Below are 21,563 nucleotides of genomic sequence, written 5' to 3'. Positions count from 1 at the left end.
TTTTTTTTGGGTTTCTTTGAATTTTTTTTCATGTTTTTTTTTTATATTTAAAAATTTCCATCTCCTCCCCTCCTCCTCCCCCTTCCCTCCCCTCCCTCCACCCATACCCTCCCCCCCTCCCGTCTCCAGGGCCAAGGAGCCATCAGGGTTCCCTGCTCTATGTTAAGACCAAGGTCCTCCAAATCCCCCCCAGGTCCAGGAAGGGTGATCTCTACCAAGCTGAGAAGCTCCCACAGAGCCCGTCCATGCAGAAGAAGTCAGAGCCCAGAGCCATTGTCCTTTGCTCTCCTCAGTCGAGCCCCCACTGTTGGCCACATTCAGAGAGACAGGTTTGGTCGCATGATCCATCAGTCCCATTCCAACTGGAGTTGGTGATCTCCCATGTAGTTCTGTCCCACTGTCTCCATGAGTGAACGCACCCCTCACGTTCCTGACTTTCTTTCTCATGTTCTCTCTCCTGCTCCTCATACAGGACCTTGGGAGCTCAGTCCAGTGCTCCAATGCGGGGCTCAGTCATTTTCTTCATCTATTGCCAGTTGAGGTTCCCTCACAGTCCTGAATTTCTTTCTCATGTTGGCAGCTGAGGAGAGGGAGCCTGAAAAGGCCAGTTCCTATAGCCATACTGATGAATTTCTTGCATATCACCATAGAACCTCCACCTGGCGGTAGATGAAGAAAATGACAGAGCCCCACATTGCAGCACCGGACTGAGCTCCCAAGGTCCTGATGAGGAGCAGAAGGAGAGAGAACATGAGAAAGAAATTCAATAACCCCACTTTTATGTTCAAACTTTATATAAGAAACACACTGAGCTTCCGAGTGATATAGTTTCTCACACTCTTGGGAGTCAAAGCCACATGCTCCCAGCTTTTCTGTGTGTCTGTGCATCTGGTGCTTTTCTCATTAGCTGGTTAGGTCAGTTAGGTCAGTCTCTGGAGCTGGGCAGAACATGGAAATACTTCATGCACAGATTGTAGGGAAACAACCAAATAATACCACAGGAGAGTACAGACATTGGTCTGGAAACAGACTGTGTGTCTAGAGTCAAGAAAAGTATTAAAAAGGGCTCCAGAATAGAAACCCATGCTCAGTTGCTCAGTAAATTAGAACGTAAATGTTTCCCAGTAATCTGTGATATGATCCTTTCCTGTAAATTGCTTTATTAGCTGTGTGTGCATAAAATGAAGTAATAATCACCCAGATTCTGCAGACAAGAGAGGAAGTTTTGAATGCCTTATCAAAGACCATACACATGATTAGCAGTGGTCAAAATAATCTCATAGTCCCATGCTTACTCAATACCAGACAGGCGCCTACAGTCTTCTGCCATGAACTGGAGAATTTATTAGTAATTTAGTAGTTAACGTAATTTTTTTTTTACTATTTCATGGCTACATAGTATGAATACATTATATTAAGTTAATGTATATTTATTTACCTGTCTGAAATTTAAAGCAATCCAGATAGACTGAGTTTTGAGCAAAAACCACAGATTTACAAGGCATGTTGACTCCTAAAGCGAGTGTTCCTGTAGCTGTCACCACCTAAAATGGAATAAAACAGTGATTTCACACACTGGCATTTTGGTTGAATACAAGTATTTCCATGAAATTGCTAAGAACTGTATTTAAATCCCAATAATGATGGCTCCTTGGCCTTGAGAGGGAGGGAGGGGAGGTATGGGTGGAGGGGAGGAGAGGGAAGGGGGAGAAGGAGGGGAGAGAAAGGGGAGAAGGAGGGGAGGGAGGGGGGAGGAGGAGGGAAGGAGATGGAATTTTTAAATATAAAAAAAAATAAACCATGAGGAAAAAAAAAATAAAAAAAAAAAAAAAAAAAAAAAAACTGCAGTGGACAAACTAAGGAACGAGACACATAATGTTTCTTCTTACTTTGCAAACATAGACAGCACATTCTCTAATGAATCTGTTTATACCTGTTTCTTTACAAGAAATATATACTTTAATCTTAATTGTATAGTACAAATGGTCACAGAGGAACTTAGAGGTCGTATCTAAAATAATTATATTCTCTCTCATCACCATCAATCTCTCTGTTCTTTGTGGTTATTCCTTTAATGTCCCACAATATCACTGTTATTTTGTATACTATTAAAATACTAAAGTCTAAGAATCATTCACTGTTGTATCTCAAGAACCAAGTAACACATCTGACATGGAATAAGTATTACATTAAACATCATAAATAAAATATTAGGATAGGAATTTCTCTGGTGGAGAGGGCAGTAAAATTTTTACAAGCCTACTTCCTGGTAACTATTTGAATTTACTAAAGTTCAATTGAGAAATGACATAAGAACAAAATACATTTATCTTTCTGTCATGAATTTGCATGATCACTAATCATAAACAGAATGTAAAGTTTATTTTCATAATCTAACTTCTAGTATCATTTAGCCGGGCGGTGGTGGCGCACGCCTTTAGATCCCAGCACTCGGGAGGCAGAGGCAGGCGGATCTCTGTGAGTTCGAGGCCAGCCTGGTCTACAAGAGCTAGTTCCAGGACAGGGTCCAAAAAAGCTGCAGAGAAACCCTGTCTCGAAAAACCAAAAAAAGAAAAAAGAAAAAAAAAAACTTCTAGTTCATTTTTTTTCCTGTTGTAGCTAGTATGTCTTGACTTGTCCTATCTTGTTGTGGAATTGTCTTTTTGTACTCTCAGAAGATGTGTCTTTGCCAAGGCACCTTCAGATTGGTTTAATAAAGAGCTAAATGGCCAATAACTAATTAGACAGGACTTCTAGGGACAGAGAAGATGTTGGGAAAAAGAAAGGAGAAGTTGCCAGCCAGATAAGAAGAGAAAATGGGAGGTGCAAGATGGAAGCAAGGTAACAGCATCATGCAACAGAACATAGATTAATATAAATGGGTTGATTTGTTATCAGAGCTACTTGGTATAAACCCTAATCTGTAGGCTTAGCTTTCATAATTACGAATATGTCTCTGTATTATTTTTTTCATGTGGCAGCCTTAAGAAAATCCCTTCTTCACTGGACTCTTTAGATCAATGCTGCTTGTGCTTCTGATTTGTGAAGATGTTTGAGGGTAGTGAAGTTATGTTTTCTAATTGTTTTGTAACTGAGGCTTATGCCTCTTTCAAAATGAAAAAATGATACTTACTAAATTATATTAAATTATTTTTATTCAAATCTTTTCACAAGCACAAGCATTGAGAGTGTAGGAGCTTTACATTTAGAAAACAAAAAAGAACAAATACCTTCCTAAAATGTCTTCTCTGATGAAGCCATTACAGTAGCTATTCTATATCAGTTGAGTTATTCTCACTTTATTAGTGAATAAGACATTGCTGTCAGATACTATTTTAACCATATCTCTTTCCCTTTTTTCTTTCTCTTCATTCTGTCTACTCTTTCTTTTTGCCTATGCCTTACAAAATGTAAGGTTGATAACTTTTAGTAGTCAGAGTCAGTTTTTTAAATATTGCTCAAGATTCATATTTACTTGGCAGCAATCTAAGGGTCCTCTGTATACTTGCCTGAATTATTGCAATGCGCCTAACCAGGATGTACTAAAGAAAACACAGTAAGAATGTGCCCCAAAAGTCATTTATGACAATCGTCCTCTTGTCTCCCATCAGTAACAGTAGAAATGACCTTCAGTACAACATATTTATAAGCTCTGTTGAGATAATTTGAAGCCCTGTGGAAGCAGATATCTGTGCTATGATTTCAACTACCACATTAAACAAATATCTTCACCAAACTAAAATATAAATACTCTTTAAATTCATGTAGAGAATGTTTGTAGCAAAACCACATCAACAAACCCTACATATAAAACATAAGAGTAAGTTATGCACCGAGGTCAACATAGAGATGCTTTGTTTTTGTGGGCAAATATATGCAGTGAGTGGCACCAGTCAAACCTCCTTCCCAAGTTAAATGACATAGAGCATATACAAAGGTACCACAGCCAGTAAATAAAGTCTACAGCCCAAATAACATAGGTATATGAGGGAAGGGAGTAAAGGGTGGCTATATTTCTTCATTTCATGAACATTCTGCTTCATCTATTTACATTTTCAAATTTTACAAAGAAAAATTGACCCACCCTAATGAATCCTTTCCTAAAAAGGATTTCCACTAGCTGCTTTTCTTTGGCGCTCATAGAGCTGTGATGAAAGCCAATGCCCCTTCTTGCCAATTGCTTCAGTGTGTCACCTTTTCTTTGGTTGTATACTCGACTAAACACCATCTGCAATGACTGCAAAACAAGAGATTTAAAGTATTACTTATCTAATGTTCATTCAAATGTGTTCAATGAAAATAATATATGTATTACATAATAATTTGGCCAAATGATATCACTGTTTGGCCTTTGCTCTACATCCACACATCATCAACCATCATCATTAGCAATAACAACAACAAAAGCACGTTTTATGGCAACAACAGTCACTACAAGAAAATTTTTTCTCAATTCTTGGCATTTTCACTTCAGCTCTGGAATAGAATACTCTACCAGTGTAGTAGATAGCCCCAAGGGAAATACAAGACTGTGGCCCAGTCCCACTGGAACAAGATCAAGTGACGGTGAAAACTTTTCTAAAGTTCTTCCCAGAAAGTAGAGCAAAACTTTTATACTCTAGGGTAAAGTAATGCCTTTATCCACATTGTGTCTGGTTGGATGTGTAATACATACCACTACATGATAGAATGCAAGTGCCCTTGTCTTCCTATGTTCAGAAATATCTTATTTGTGTAGTTAAGATATGAATGTAAAGTCAGTGTACATGACAAAGCGATTGATTGCAAAAGACGGGTGCATTCAAGGGTCCTGGAGAATACAAAGTGATTACCTAAGGGTCTCTAAGTAGCAAGGAGGAAATCCAGTTGTGCCCAGTGTTATAATATATAAAAATATCAACATTTGGAGAGAAGAGACAAGTTTAAGTCTCAAAACATAAAAGGATATTTCCTAGCAATTTTGATTGTACAGTTATCTATAAAACAGAATGTCAAGGATCAATTAAAATAATGATGTACATACTAGACAGTTTATGAAGCTGGCAAAATAAGATTCATGACACAATGAAAATATGCAAATGGATATGTGAATGTGTGTGGGTGGTGTGTGTGATGATATTGCTTGTATTGAAACTGGTTGCATTGTTATATATGTTGTCTATAAATAGTAATAGTTTAACGATAATGGGCTAAACCAATTATAGATATCCCAATGACTTTGGTAAATTTTTTTAGCTGTAATATAGATGGGCCCTAATTTTAAGAAATGTAAAAATTTGAATATATTAGTCTGTATAGGTTAAAATTCTGACTTTATACAGATTTTATAGAAGACACCATGCAAAAACAGACACTTAGGTGATTTGATGAGACAAAATTAGTCACAAATTCTAATCCTATCCTAAGGGTAGATTGGAAGGCCCTTGAATGTTGTATGCAGCAAAAGTTCCTGTCTGCTACATCTCTAGCTCATAGAGACCTCCCTTATGGTAGCAATTGCCTGCAGTATGGCCAACACTGCCTACACAGTAGAAGCCTACACTCTGAGAGCACTGGTCTCTTCTGGGTGCTGACCTCATCATCTATTGCTTTCTGATCAGCATATGTGCAGTCCTGCGGAATCTCCATATTCTTCTCCAGACTCCTCAGGAGGTAATCACGTTCAGCTTCACTCATGATGTTTTGATCCAATCTTCTGGAAGGCTTTTGGCTCTTTTCGCCTCTTTACAAGAATAATATTACAAGAAATCAGTATTTGCAGCTAATCTGTACAGGAATCTCAGAAGCACTGCTTCATGCATTTATATTATCATAACTCAGTCCTCTCTCCCATTGTATTTGTTTATCAGCCCTGGGGCCTACGATCCCTCAAGATGAAGCTATTATGAATGTGACATTTTTGTCTGTAGAGTTTTCCCCCATTGTTTCCCAATGGTCAATGTATATATTTTTAAAATACAGAATAATCTATCTCCTACTAAAGAAAATAGAATATAAAAAAGTATAAGTTCAAGTTCAGGAATGAGTACAAGATTCAAAGAACAGATAACAAATTTATGAGATCAGATGATGCAAACAATAACGGTGAGGTACTGAAGAGGCAGATAGCTGTGTCCATAGAAAGAAAGAATAAATATAAGAATAAATGAAGTGAACAGAATATCCTAAATATCCTAAAAGGTAAGTGGCAGGAAACACATGTAAAATAGTAAAAACATAAGCCAAAATTGATGAACAGTCCGCAGCAAAAGTTAGACCCATCAGATAGATGACAGGAAAAAGAAAACCAAACATGGGGAATTTTAACCAATTTAAAAGTTTATTCAGCACAGGTAGCTAAGTTGGAGAGTAGTGAACCTGGAGAGTCTTAAGTCCAATACAGACCTCTGTGATCATAAGGAGGAAATATGAAAATAGGAGTTTGCAAACAACATCGTCACTGAAAGTGGAGAGGACCAGAGGAAGGACACGTTTTAACTACACAGTGAAAGCAATGAAATTCCAAGGGTGAAAATGGTGTGGTAATCCAATCTAAAACTCACTCTATGGCTCACACGGTGGTAATGGGCCACGAGTGGAGGCAGAGTTGCATGGACAATGTGGGATGATCATATCAATTTCTATAATACACCCAGACTAGTAGAATCTAGACCCGCTTTGAGCAAACATAAATTAAACTGATCTATGCAAGTAAGGAATATGTGATGCAAGTCACCTATCTTCAAACAATTATCCCTCTGAAATTTAAAAACAGAAACAATCCAAGCAGGAATTTGAACTTCATTATAGAACAGCTTCAATGAATGTTCCTACTAGGACATTTGGGTTCTACAAACCTTAATGTGGTATTTGATTAGTGAAATACTTACCCTATCTTTTGTTGTTTCTCCAAAGATTTTTTAACTTTTCGAAGTCTGTTAGCCATGACATGAGCTTCCTTATCAGCTTTGGGAGGCCTTTTCTTTTCCTCTTTCACCTCTAGGAAATTGCAAGCATCCTCAGCACATCCTTCTACAGAATTTAACTTAAATCTGGAAGCAAGCAAATATGTATTTAAAGGTATATTATCATAAGATTCAGTTTCTCCATCTTTTCTGGTTGTGTGTTACATTTCTCATGCCTATGAATAATGGCTGAGAAGAAGTAGTTATGGAAGGGTTTAAATGGGTTCACAGTTTGAAAGGACACAGCTACTTATACTGGGATAAAAGTAAGCATGGCAAAAAAGTAAGCGGTAGCTATTCACATTGTATCTATAGTCAGGAAGCAGAGCATAAACAGAAAGCAGGATTAGCTCCAAGACTTCAGGGCTTAACCCCAGTGGTCCTGTGTGGTGGTGTGACTTGATAGTGGTCCCCACAGGCTCATGTATTTGAATACAAAGTCTGTAGTTGGGAAGGATTAGGAGGTGTAGCCTTGTCTCAGGAGGTGTTCAGCTTGGATCAAGCTTTGAAGTATCAAAAGCCCATACCATTCCCAGTTAGCTCTCTCTTTCTGAACACTCCTTTTAATGATATAATCTCCTAGATCATTTGAAACAACAACAATTATATCAAACATTATTTCAATGCTGTCATTTCTGTACCACAGATGAGAAAATGGAAATATAGATTAAGGGGTCTACATACACAGCATGTATGTCACTGAGTGTGTCCTCTTATCCTTGTCTGTGGAGGTGTTATTATGGTATTATTTTTTATGTCATACAGGTTCCAGTCATTTCCGTCATAGTGTATCTCTTTTCAAAAATCTATATTAGTTGAAAATAACTGTGCTTCCTATGTCTCTCTGATACAGATTACATAGAATGGAAATGACCTAGAAATTGCACATCAGCGATTAATATTTTGTGCCACTGAACTACGCATTCATGACTTTTTGTTTTAGTTTCACCAAGATTCTTGGTGTGGTTGCAGTCATGGAATGGTTGTCAATCAATGATATGGCTAAAGGAGAGAGCAGTAGAATTGATGCTGAGGCCTGCCCTTGAAATGTATGCCCTTAGACACATATTAACATTTCCAACCTCTACACCTCTAAACACGGTCCACACTCTTTTTGCCAGACATCAGGGACAGAATGTTGGGGCTATCACTATATGATAAGCCACTAAAGATTAACTATCACACTGCATGTAAGAAATGATTTTCATAGTTTGTCTTATATAATAATCCTTTATTCCTTTAAAAGGTATGAAGATAGAACTTCACACGTACAATTTTAGCTGTCATATTTTGATACCTTATGAACGCACTAGTATTCTTGTGATTTTTCTCTGGGTACCTCTAGAACCTCATTGTTTCCCAAAGTCCTTCCCTCCAAATGCTATTGAATGCCTTCCTGAAGTCAATGTAACTTTGTAATTTTCCAAATTCTTCATATCTTTCTGCCAGTTTCCTCAAAGTGAAGATCTGATCTATTGTGCTCCTTCCTATTAGCTCGGAATGTGCCTTGGGTTTCTGCTAGGATTTCCTCTCTCTTCTGCCCTTGATCCTTTGCAGGAAAATGGAGAAGGATAAGCTCTTGCTGCTGTGGCATGACAAACTAATGCTCCTGTAATTTGAGCAGTCCAGCTTATCCTTCTTCTGGTATATGTGAATTATGACTCCGTGCTTCCATTCTGTGGAATCATTTAGTGTTCCCATATCTCTCTGAAGAGTCTGAGAAGGGCCTCAGCCTGCGAGCCTATTGTAGCCACCTCCACCTCCTCTATCATGATGTCATCCAGTCCACTCCTGGGCCCTTTCTGTATTTTGCTCTCTTAATAGTTTCTTCTATTTTGCTCCTGTCAATATTAAATATTTCCTCATCATCTCTGACGTTCGAGTGGCTGCCAAAGTTTTTCTCATTGTGATCTATATGACAGCTTTAGGGTCATTGTATATGGTGTCAAAGTGTAGGTTTCATCTTTGTTTTATTTCCCCTGGTTATGTTAAAAGATGACCTTGTCCATCTTTAATCACTGGAATCTGTGGTGCATATCTGAATGTTATCTGTCTGACAAGATGTGTTTTATTATGGAGTCTAGCCACTTCGATCTCTTTGCATATACCTTCTATATGTATATATATGTAGATAGGTAGATAGATAGATAGATATGGATATGGATATGGATATAGATATAGATTAGATATAGATATAAATATGTATGTATATTATATATACAGCTCTTCATCCTTTTTCGCTCTCCTTTTGACTTCCCTGCACAGATAGTTGTGGTGTTTTGCTGCCTCTGGATTGTCTCTTCATTTTCTCTTTCATTTCCTTCTTTCACCATCCAGGTTGATTGTATCTGCAGTAAGTCATTCTACTGGTGTTGCCCTTTTTGCATGATCCATCATCTCCTTTGAAGCCTCCTGTACAGCTCTTTTGATGTTCTCCCATTTGCTTTCTATATTTGTATAGGGTTGTTTAATGATTTCCCTAATCTTTTTTGAGCAGTTCTCTTATACTGTCTCCATACAGCTGGGTTCATAGTTGTTTACAGTTGATCTTCCTGTTTATCTTGCCTGGCATTCAGTTGAATGTTGACCATAACAAGTTGGTAATCTAACCCAAAGTCAGCACTAGGAAATGACCGGCTGTTTTGGATGTTGGATAAAAGTTTCTTGCTGTCCAGAATGTCGTCAATTTGGCTGTGTGTGCATTTGTTAGGGGATTCCCACATCCAGCATCTTGATGGTTTGAACTGATTGAATTTTGTGTTAGATAAGTACAAATCATTTGCATAACAGAAGTTATGCAGTCATTCCCCTCTATCATTACCTACAATGGTGCATAACAATTCACTGTGTCACGGTTTTACAACTTTGTGCATTGTTCAGTCCAAGGTGAAGTGTCCATTTATAATGTCATTGGGTCTTCATTTCCTTATGAAGCTCCCTTGCCATGTGCTATTTATTCTAATTCACTGTGTATGCTTTTCACCTACTGACCAATATAATTCTTTCAACAAGATATAGGAAAAATTGCATGTAATATATAAATGATAAAATATTGTTTTCTGGTTTCAAGACTGCAGTTAAGATCTTAGACATATGCACAGAGAATGGTTCTTGCTTCTAATATCCATGGCTGTATTTGGAAGTGAAGCAAAAAAGCTATATAAATTATTCCTGACACAGAAAAGAGTTTTCTCTTGTCCTACATACAAAGGCAAAAGGAGCAATTTTACTGCAGTCTCCAATAATAATCAAATAGGACCTTGCATCACCTGCTTCCATTGTTCCTGACTTTCTATTACTAATCATGATTCATTATATGTTTCTGTACATGTACATAAGTAATGAACTTTATAATACAATGGCTTTATTTATTTGATGATTCTATAGCTTGAGAATAATTTGAAATTGTCTCCAATAAGTAAAGTATTCTCTTATTGTTACATAGTTAAAATGGTTAATCTGTATATTTTTATCCACTAACTAACTTATTCTTGGTGCCATTTTATTAGAATTAGATCTATTAAACTAGTATGTTCAATTTTAAGTTATTACATTCTATAAAATGAAATGTGGCAAGATATCACTGGCTCTAGGTCATATTTATCATTACAATTAGTTTAAATTACCAAAATATTTCATCAATCTATATTGCAGCATATTATAAAAACTTAAATTTTGTGTGGGATAGCAATACTGATGGCTCTGTTCAATGGGTTCTGTAAAGAACCAAGATCTGTACTGAAAATTATTAGTAAAACCTATAACAAACAAAAACAATAGTTTATAGCATAAAAATTAAAGTATCAAATTTAGTGAAGAAAAATTAATAGAACATGGTGTGGGAGGTCCTTTTATCTATGTGCTACTTTGATTGGTTAATGAATAAAGAAACTGCTCTGGCCTTTTGATAGGGCAGAACTTAGGTAGGAGGGGAATATGGAATGGAATTCTGAGAGAAGGAAAGCAGAGTCAGAGAGAAATCATGGATTCGCTGGAGACAGATGCTGGGAATATTGCCTGGTAAGCCACTGCCAGGTAGCAATACACAGATGAATAGACATGGGTTAAATTAAGGTGTAAGAATTAACAAAAAAACTAGAGCTAATGTGCCAAGCAATAATTTAATTAATATAATTTCTATGTGGTTATTTCGGGGCTAAGCTAGCCAGGCAGCCAGGATGAACAAGCAGGCCTCTCCCTCAACAATTAGAGCTCCAACATGTGCTAGCTAAATCCATGTAAAACCTGTCTACTTAGGTAATATTATATCCTTCTGGAGTCTCTGATGGAGCTGAAGAATAGATAGATAGTTATAGTTTTCTTTAGTTAAGATAAAAGATAAAGTAGATATAAATATTGTAACTGAAATTCTTTCTTGATAACTGTTTTGTTATATGTAATTTTACTATGTTAAAACCTTCCATCTTGTTTAAATAGAAAAGAGGAAATGGTGTGGGAAGTCCTTCTGTCTATGTGCTGCTTTCATTGGTTAATGATTAAAGAAACTGCCGTAGCCTATTGATAAGTCAGAACTTAGGTAGGTGGGGAAGACAGAACTGGAATCTGGGAGAAAGAAACCAGAGTCAGAGAGATGCCATGGATCTGCTGGAGAAAGACACTGGGAATTTTACCCAGTAAGCCACTGTCACATAGCAATACACAGATTAGTAGAAATGGATTAAATCAATATGTAAGAATTAACCAATAAGAAACTAGAGCTAATGGGCCAAGCAGCAATTTAATTAATACAGGTTCTGTGTGGTTATTTTGGGGCTAAGCTAACTGGGCGGCTGGGATGTACAAGCGGGCATTTTCCCCAACAAGAACTCTAAAAATATTTTAAGAACTTAACTAAAAGTGAGCATAATGGTAAATGCATGTCTACACTTCCAGCAGTAGGGAGGCTGAGGTAGGAAACCCATCCTTGACACATATCAAGATCCTGTTTCAAACAAACAAACAGAGCCAGAACAACAAAAAGTAGAAAAAAAAAATTGTCAGTGCTGGAGAGAAGGCTTAGTGGTTAAGTGCACTAACCGATCTTCCAGATATAATTCTCAGCACCCAGGAATCCGACTCCCTCACAAGCATACAAGCAAAACACCAATGCACAGAAAATAAAAAATGATTATTTAAAAAATGTGATTTTAAATAAGTCATACGATTTTGACAAATGAATTAGCACCCCATGTAGTAATAAATAGTAGACCATAGCAGTAACATGTATATAATTTCCTCCACCTTAAAGGAAGGAGCCTAACACAAAGTATGTCCCAAGGTTAAATGACGTACAGAAAGAACAGCGCAGGCAACTTCTCCATTTCCCTGAGCTTCTCAACAAGATGTGGAAAGAAGTCCAGCATTCTTCCTGAGTAGTCATGGAAATTGGGACTCAGCTTCTGCAGCACCATTCTGGCCTGTGAGGGTGAACAGAAAGCATTTGTATTAAAATGTGCGTAGCAAAGATAGGAATGGCCACTCGGACTAAACTCTTTTCATTGTTGTTTAATCTTTGTTTTTGTTGTTCTTCAAACTAGTCCTAGGACACTACTGTGGTGAGCAACAGCAAGGACACACACAAACCACAGACTTAATAACAAACTTCTGATGCACTGTACACCACACCTGCAATTGTTTGAGACAGCACAAATCTGGCAGGAGGGGAAGGATGGCTCAGTTCATGGTGTTGTTTCCACTGTAGCAGGAGAAAGGAGCCCCCTCCATGCTGCAGAGGCAAGCACAGCCAACCTGACTAAGAGGTTTTGAATGACCAGATAAGCACAGGAAAATGTAACCTAACTATAGCATGTTTCCAATTGAAAGAAAGAACAAATCAAGGTATGAGCTGGGGAGAGATCACATGGGAAAATTATCATACATGCTATTTAAAATTGGAAATCTCAATTTTTGATGATAAAATAAGACTATAAGCTTAAACAAAACAAATGTGTAAGCATATAGTTCTAGGGTGAGACTCTAGTACTTGAATAGTTCTTAAAATGTAAAATAAAAAGTATAAAGAATAAAACCCCAAGGACGGCTGCATGACAAGGACATGGAACAAATGAGCTCACAGCGGTGTCGACGCCTGCAAAGGAGCTCACAAGATCAGTCCTGAAGTAATTTCAGCGTGAGTGAGGAGGGGCTCTCATAGTCTCACCCTAGCTGAGGAGCCACTGCCAAAGATGGCTGCTGTGGAAGGGGGACACTCAGTGTTCTTCACGTATGCTGATAGGCTGCCCCCATTCCACTGGACGTCCCCACATCCACTCACACACTGGAAGCATTGAGTTTAGAAAAGACCATGTGAAGTTGAAAGGGAAATGATAGAACAACTATGGGAGGACTGCGAGGAGACAGCTAGGGAGTAGATTTGAAAACATTATACACATGTACATGAAATTCTCAAACAATGATTTTTTTTTTTTTTTTTTTTTTTGGTTTTTCGAGACAGGGTTTCCCTGTAGTTTCTAGAGCCTGTCCTGGAACTAGCTCTTGTAGACCAGGCTGGCCTGGAACTCAGAGATCCGCCTGGCTCTGCCTCCCGAGTGCTGGGATTAAAGGCGTGCGCCACCACCGCCTGGCTAACAATGATTTTTAAAAAGAATTAAACTCCAAAACTAAGAAAGGAAGAAAAGTAAAAATGTGTTTCAGCTACTTGAGTCCCATCTCTATGCTGCTAAAACCATCAATAATAATCCCAAACACGAGCCCTGTATTCTCTTGCGTCTGCCATCAAATTCATGAAGAACCCATAGTCTCTTGCCAAGTTTTAGGGCACTCTAGAGAAGAGAGAAAAAAATGTCCTCTCTCTCTCTCTCTCTCTCTCTCTCTCTCTCTCTCTCTCTCTCTCTCTCTCTCTCTCTCTCTCTCTCTCTCTCTCTCTCTCTCTCTCCTCAGAAGAACTACATATCAAGTCAAACTTAAACGTCTAAATAAACATTGAAAACTACAAGGGAGAGATATGGTATTGTTGGTGAATGACACAACTCAAGAAAACAAAACAAAACAGGGCTTTGCCTAAAATGCGTGAAATTACCTGCTCCTCATTCCCATTTTTAATCCAGTTTGTGAATTCTTCCTTTAAGCTGTCCTCATATTTTCTAGCATCCAACTTTTTAATGACTATTTTGTTCTTTAAATGAGTGAAGTTTTCTGGACACAGGTTCTGGAAAAGAAAGACCACAGAATTCTATAAAAATAATGCCAGAAAACCTAAAGGCATTTCTCAATTACATTTTTCATTGAAAGTTTTATGATCTCTTAGGCTACAAGCAGCTGGGATTCTCCTACCTACTCGCACCTTCTAGTATATAGAACTATATATGAACTCTTCAAAGGCAAAAAGACAGAGCAAAAAGGCTTCCAGAGAAAGCAACCAGCACTCAGAACACAGAGAACAATGTGAGAAGAAAAGGATCTGAGGACTAGAAACCCAGAGCGGGAAAGGAAACCCAGATACCACACTGTCTGGGAAGGAGAAAGAAGAGACATTTTCAGGAATTAACATAAAACACCATTTCTAGCCCATTTAATTGAGAAGGTATAAGGTAATCTGCTAATCATTTTAAATCACCAAATGTAAGTGGTAGAAATGGTGACCCTGTGTTTCTGCAGAGCAATGAGGGTCTACCATAACAGCATGGATTCCATGAAGATTCTTTACCTGGGCCTGGGGCCAACTCTTCCAGACCTGAAGCATAGTGTCATATAGCTGGATGCTTTCTCGAGGTGAAAAGGCAAGGTCAGAAGGGAATCCATACTTTTCAATCTATGATTAAAATAAAATCAAATTTATTAATATTTTATTTTACCTACAGGGTGTGAATATTTATAGGATATGCTTTGAACAATAAAAATGGGGAAAATTGTGATGATTGCATTGATGATTGTATTTTAAAAATAATTTTTTAAAAGTATGTGTATGTGGGGGAGGTTCTGTCCCCTCCCCCCAGGCCAAAAGCAGGTAGCAGATCCCCTGGAGCTAGAGTTATAATCTGTTGTGAATCACGCAGTGTGGGTGCTGGGAAATAAACTCAGGTCTTCTGCAAGGTCCTCTTAGCTGCAGAGACATCCATCTGCCCCCACCCCCAAAGCTAGCCTTGTGTTCTCTTTTCAGTTATCACTTGAGAGTCGTTACTCTTGCAGTAAAACTAAAATGAAACAAAAATTAATCCAGGAATACACATAAGTTTTCAAATACATATCTTCTGTAGGGTCAAAGGCTTAGGGCTGCTTACGTTTCTTACCCTTTTACACAGGGTTCAGTTTCCTCATTTCTAAAATAAAACATTAGTTATGTCTGTGTCACTAATTTGCTGTGAAAATAAACTAGGTAATAGATATGTATCTTAGCCATATGTCTGGCACAGATATGGTTTATCAAATAATTTCATGCTTCAAAAGTATTAAGGAATTTAACAATTCTATGTTCCAAACTAGGACTCAATCTAGTTGATTGATTCAGACTGGCAAACTAGCAAAAAAAAGGAAAAAAAAACTAAACCAATCTAAGCAGAGAACAAAGAAGTAATAGTAAATCACTATATAGTGGTATTCTATCCTTTTATTTATTTGTAAATAGAAGAGTTCCACTTGTGTTCTTCACATTCAGTCCACACTGAGCAAGACATGGCAGTTACTTCAAGTGTTTCCCAGGGCTGACTGCTCTCCAGATAGCAGCAGCTGTGTCTGGATGCCATGATAACTGATGGCAAAGGTCAAACAAGGCTTCGGTTTGCCAGAAACAAGACATACATGGCTGAGGGCAAGCCCTCACTGGTGATTCCTTGCTTCAGTGGGGTTAAGGATAGCTCATTCGTACTCTATTATTCTTACTTTGGGAAATCATTTCTCTGATATAGCCATAAAGGAAACAGACAAGTAGATGATTTTTCTCTTTATGTTGCTACAATTTATCACATTTTGGGATATTCTAAGCCACTCAGTTCTTTTTTTTTTTTTTTTTTTTTTTTTTTTTTTTTTTTTTTTTTAGCTTTAAAGGATAACCACGCTACAACCCACAGACCCAGAGAACCTAAGTAACAAGGAGGGCTTAATGAGAGAGACTTGGATCTCTCTGGGAAAGGAAAATAGAAAAGATTTTGAAGATGGATTGGGGGCAGGTGGATATGGAAATAGGAGGGATGGAGGTATTAGAGGGGAGGGAGTACTGGAAGAGATGACTGGAAAAGGGGGGCATTTGGGGGTGGGGTAGAAAGAGTGCAATGGTAATTCCCAAGAATCTACAAGGGTGACCCTAGCTAAGACTCCTAGCAAAAAGGGATGCATAGCCTGAACCGGCCTTCTCCTGTGATCAGGCAAGACTTCCAGTGGAGGAATTGGAACACCAACCCAGCCACAAACCCTTGATCTACAATTTGTTCTGTCTACAAGATGTGATGGGGCAAAAGTGGAGCAGAAATTGTGGGAGTGGCCAACCAATGACTGTTCCAGCTTGAGGACTAAGTCGTGAGAGGGATCCCACCATTGACACTGTCTAGAAGGCCATAAACGACCCAGAGGCTGGATAGCCCAGGGACCTAGATAGAATCAAATACCACTGGCAAAATAAATAACTAAATAACTGTCAATGTAATGATGTCTAAGGAAATTTTGCTATACTCATAGATTAGTGCCTAACCAAATAGTAATCATAGAGGCTTCTTCCTCCAGCTACTCATAGAAACAGATGAAGAGGGGCTGGAGAGATGGCTCAGAGGTCTAAGTATAATAGAAAATATCAATAATTTTTACACATAAAGAATTTACACTCATCTCTAATTTTGTTCTATAGAAAATGACCTATATTAATACATGCTATGAAAGTGGTTGTTAAAATTTATTTAACAATGGTAAGCATAGCATTTACTCTATATCTTTTCTACCAAATCTTAAGACTCATACAACAGCATGACCTTTATAGAAGTCAATAAGGTCAGACCACACTGTAACCAATCTATTGCTTTTCACATACTCCATTAATAGCTATCAAGAAGAGAGGGAGGAACTTGGAGCAAACTCTGAACCAGTATACTTGAAGCTGTTTAAAGATTACATGCCTTAATCACTTTACACAAAACTAGTAATTTTTAGCTATTTTTAAAGACACTGGATAATGCTGAGAATGTCTCACCATGTATAGTTATCATCAAGGGTGTGAGGACACAAGGAAGGAGAGAAGGGAAAAAGAAGAGAAGAAAGGGAGGCAACAAATGGATTTCTTTGTTATTGATGACTGAATTAACATCTATATTCTTAGTATTAATTGAGGAAATGAATTTCTTCCCTATTTAAGTTGAATTTGGAGTTTAATTTGGGATATTACCACTTATAAGAGAAACTTTCTTTGGAAACATTTTCCTAGAAAAACTCCATATTCAAATTTATTTCATTGCCTTTAGAAGTCATTTAGAAGACACAGCCAAATACTGTCATGTGGTGCTCATGTATATATGATATACATGAACATATGACATATATGAGCATGTATACATGATATACATGGTGCATCAGTATGTATGCTAGACAAAACTTTCATATTAACACAGAATTAATCAATGAGTCTGAGATTACGACTGATTTACACCATTTACTTAGTGCTATAGTAGTGACATAGTTGTCCATGTCTCACTTCCATTATTTGTAAAATAAAACTGTAGTGGGACCTCCATCATACAATTGTGGTGCTTAAAAGATGGGAAATGTGTGACTATTTTGAAAACATAATTCCAATCAGCTACCTTTTAAAAACAGCTGGTATTAGAACAACAATGTGTTAGTAACTGGAGATACATGAGATTCACACTGCACTCATTATTTCAGAACACTAAAAGACAAGGAATCCATTGGTCCTCCTGTTTGTTCTTATGACAATATTAGGTTGTTTTCATTACAGCTCTGTAGTAGAGTTTGAAGTCAGAGACTGTGATACCTCCAGAAGTTCCTTTATTTTATAGGATTACTTTGGCTATTCTGCTCTTTTTTGTTGTTGTTTTTCCATCTGAAGTTGAATATTGTTCTTCCAAAGTCTGTGAAGAATTTCGCTGGGATTTTGATAGGAATTACATAAAATCTTTAGATTGCTTTTGGTAAGATTGTCACTTTTACTCTGTTAATTCTACCTACCCAAGAGCATGGGAGATCTTTCCATTTTCTGGTGTCTAAGCCTTTTAATGAATAGAATTAAAATTAAGGAGCCATTATATAGTATTAGAATGTAGAATATGCTTCATTTTTCATGTCTTGGAGGAAAGAGAAAGAAACGTCTTTTATTTTAAGCACCAATGAAAGTTTAAATGAACCTTTCAAGGTTGTAGAAGAAAAAGGGAAGAAAGGTATATGCAGGAAGTGAAGAAATTATCACTCACTAACCATTCAATAGCCTTGTGGACATTATTTAAAGGTGTCTACATTGCTGAGTTATTATCAAAGAGCCATAACTTGACTGTCATGACAATGGGAAGCATGTGTTCCTATTTAAGATCATACACTTTAGTCATGCTTTCACGTATGAGGCTTTTCAACATAGGGCTGTAGCAGCACTGAGAGGAAAGGCTAAGTACTGGCCTCAACACTTCATTAGTGGTGCAGAAGTCTGAAGAGAGACTTAAGACTTAAGAGAGACAGGCAGACATGGGTGCTTAACAAAGGGGAATAAAAGGAAAATGAGCAGAAATAATGTCTCCAGACTAACAAAATCATCAAGTAAAAGTGTTTAGTAATTTTTAAACTTTGAGGATTATGATACCATCATGACATTGAGAAACTAAAGAAACTAGAACACTGCTGTTCATTTTTAAATCAACATTGCAGTGTTCCCTCTGCATTCTAGCATCAGGCTGCACTTCGGTTGCATTCTGCACAGCATTATATTTTCAACTATTAGCCACACAGTGCTGTTCCTTGGAACAATTGTGGCAAAGGTTGTTACTTACGTGATCTATGGTTAGTGCAGCACATGGGTGAAAATGATCAAAGGAAACTTCACCCTGTCTCACAGAACATATGTGCTTCTCTAGGTCATTGTATCTCTCTCCGTGGATCACTGAAAGGGGAAGAGTGAGATTTCCAAATTATCAGAAATGCGGTGAATGGAATAATGTTAAAGCAAATAGCCAAACCAAACAAAAACAAAGCTTTACAACTACACAGAGCATACATACCAAGTCTAACTTTGTATGACTGTCTGGCTTGTCCTTGGTCTTCATGGTGGCTGCCACGGGCACCAGAATTTCTTTTGGAAAAAGTTTTTTTCCCCATTGCACTGTCTATTTGTTTCCAGTACCTCTTTACTGACTGGAGCCACCTTTAAAAATAAATATATTAGTTATGATTTTAATCAGTATTGTGCCCAACAGTTCATGTTTCAAGTGCTTAGTCCCAGTCTTTGGTATTAAACGCTACAGAGTCATTAAAATGTGGGAACTGTATAACAGAAGTCTTTGAAGAGTAATTGACAAACAACATCAGCTATCACAAAGGTTATACTAGTCACTGGTTCTCATCTAGCTCTCTCTGCTTCCTGTCTATTGCCATGTAAACAAACTGCCACCTCAGGCTCCCACTTCCACAGTTGAAGCCTCCCTTCCTTGCCTTTCCCACTGTGATGAGCTGAAATCCTTCTAAAACCCTGTGTCTGAATAAAGGCATACCTCCCTTATGGTATTTTGTTTACATCAACCTAAAAGTAACTCATACATTATTTAAGCAGAAAATAGAAATAACATACATGAACTTAAATAATTAAATACAAAAATTGTGTGTCCTAAAGTTTTCACAGAATGAAATTAGTTTTATAGTCATTAACCTGAAATAGCTTCCTTACTATTAACTCTGAATCCTTCATGAATCATTTAATATTTCTGTGCCTGTCTTTCATCTTTAAAAATCAATAGACTTGTAAAGCTACTATTATTTAATAATAACAATGGAAATAATAACACATCTGATATTGATAATATTTAAGATAGATTACTATATGCAGAGTACTTAGGAGGGAATGTGACACATGGGAGAAGCTAAAGGATGTATTGTTATCAGTGCTCAACATTCAAGCCCAAAGACTTTCCATTAATAAAGCTTTGCTCTTGTTCTAAATAAATAAATCTATAAAATGTGATGATCCTGTAATCTATGGATAAATGTATCATTCTATCACCTTTATTTATATTTCCTAGTAAAAGGGGTAGAGAAAAATAAAAAAATATGTAGCTATCATTTTATATTTGATATAAATGATATAATACTTCATATTCAACTGCAGATCTGATCCAAGGGTCAGTGGGCGTTGGTGAACTGCATTTTCATTCCTGGCTGCTCAGACCCAAAATCATTACACAAAACTATATTAACTAAAACACTGCTTGGCCAATCACTTAAACATATTGCTAGCTAGTTTTATGTCTTAAATTATCCCATTTCTATTAATTTATATTTTACCACAACACTCGTGGTTTACTGGTGAAGACCTGCGGCACATGTGTCTCCTGCAGCAACTACATGGCGTCTCACTGACTTGTCTTCTTTCTTCCCTCCCAGCATTCAGTTTACTTTTCCTACCTAGCTCTATTCTGCCCTATCACAGGCCAAAGCAGTTTCTTTATTCATTAACAAATAAAAGAAACATATATTCAGAAGGACTTTCCACACCACCTGGATATTTCTTTGTATAGAGTAGCCAAGACTTATCAGAAAGAACTAAACAGACAGTAGCTTGAAGATTCGGAGAGTGTTAGGAGTGAACCAAAAAATGAGGTACGTCTAAGCCCCATAAAAGATTACAAAATTCAAACTATCAAAATAAATAAACATTCTGTGCAAAATATGGAACCTATTCCATACTCAGTAAGATGCTGAGGGTTGCTTATGGTAGCTGAAAGGGCCAAAAATGGACATCGGATTGTCACAAGGAGATGCTCCCAGATTTCTGCTCCAATTTCTCCACCAAGACAATGTACCTATAAAAGAAAAGAATGTTTTCAATTCACAGGTTAGTTTTAAGAATGGCAAGTTAAAATAACGTAAGGAATCTTAAATTGGTCATAAGTGTTTCCCATCACCTTTAATGAACCACACTAATTTAAAGAAGTACTAGAGAAATCCAGCCAGATGACATATTGGCACTTGAATTTTCCTTAATATTTTTAACCAATCTAATCTACCTGTCATTCCTTTTTATTTTGCTTTCAAAACTTTCTTTCAGGCCTATGTATTTCTTGACATGTCTGTTGATAACCAAAACACCACACCTCAGTCACAATACAGTACCTTTGTGACTATTGTCTTATCTGGATACTTCATTCTTGACATCACACACAAATATGCTTCAAAGATAACTTATATCTAGTCATGTCACTAGTTCTTTTTTTCTCCATTCCTTGTGGAAAGTTTTTGCTGACCATCCATCCATTCCAGAGTGGTCCTCCAGCCTGCCTTCTGCCATTGCTGCAATTGTGACTGACATCTTGATCTTCACAGGAAGCACTGCTGGCAGCTTATAAGCACTTGTGCTCCCTGATCTAACTTATCTCTCTTAATATGTATCTTCAAATCTGGATGACTCTAGCACTGACACAATGCCTGCCTCTAGGGAGACATTTCTCAAATGAGGCTGATTAA

At 37.4% G+C, this 21,563-nt stretch overlaps 1 protein-coding gene across 1 annotated transcript in view; it reads right to left on the bottom strand.

The window, feature by feature from the left end:
* Window positions 1-1,438: 1,438 nt before the first annotated feature.
* The window catches only part of LOC119805807 (probable ATP-dependent RNA helicase DDX60), a gene marked incomplete at its 3' end in the record, with an annotated part of 67,811 nt that continues 47,686 nt past the window's right edge, over window positions 1,439-21,563 (bottom strand). The window contains exons 21-30 of the mRNA XM_038317610.1: window positions 20,787-20,902; window positions 19,109-19,251; window positions 18,881-18,990; window positions 14,611-14,715; window positions 13,984-14,112; window positions 12,237-12,361; window positions 6,870-7,031; window positions 5,575-5,722; window positions 4,085-4,237; window positions 1,439-1,544 (exon numbers count right to left, since the gene is read on the bottom strand). Coding sequence (XP_038173538.1) covers window positions 1,439-1,544; window positions 4,085-4,237; window positions 5,575-5,722; window positions 6,870-7,031; window positions 12,237-12,361; window positions 13,984-14,112; window positions 14,611-14,715; window positions 18,881-18,990; window positions 19,109-19,251; window positions 20,787-20,902 — 1,297 coding nt within the window. The remainder of the gene's footprint in view (window positions 1,545-4,084; window positions 4,238-5,574; window positions 5,723-6,869; window positions 7,032-12,236; window positions 12,362-13,983; window positions 14,113-14,610; window positions 14,716-18,880; window positions 18,991-19,108; window positions 19,252-20,786; window positions 20,903-21,563) is intronic.

This window comes from Arvicola amphibius, unplaced genomic scaffold (assembly GCF_903992535.2).
Source record: "Arvicola amphibius unplaced genomic scaffold, mArvAmp1.2, whole genome shotgun sequence".
Taxonomy (NCBI): Eukaryota; Metazoa; Chordata; class Mammalia; order Rodentia; family Cricetidae; genus Arvicola; species Arvicola amphibius.
The sequence above is the reverse complement of the archived record's forward strand: the minus strand, read 5'-3'. Positions and strand labels throughout refer to the sequence as shown.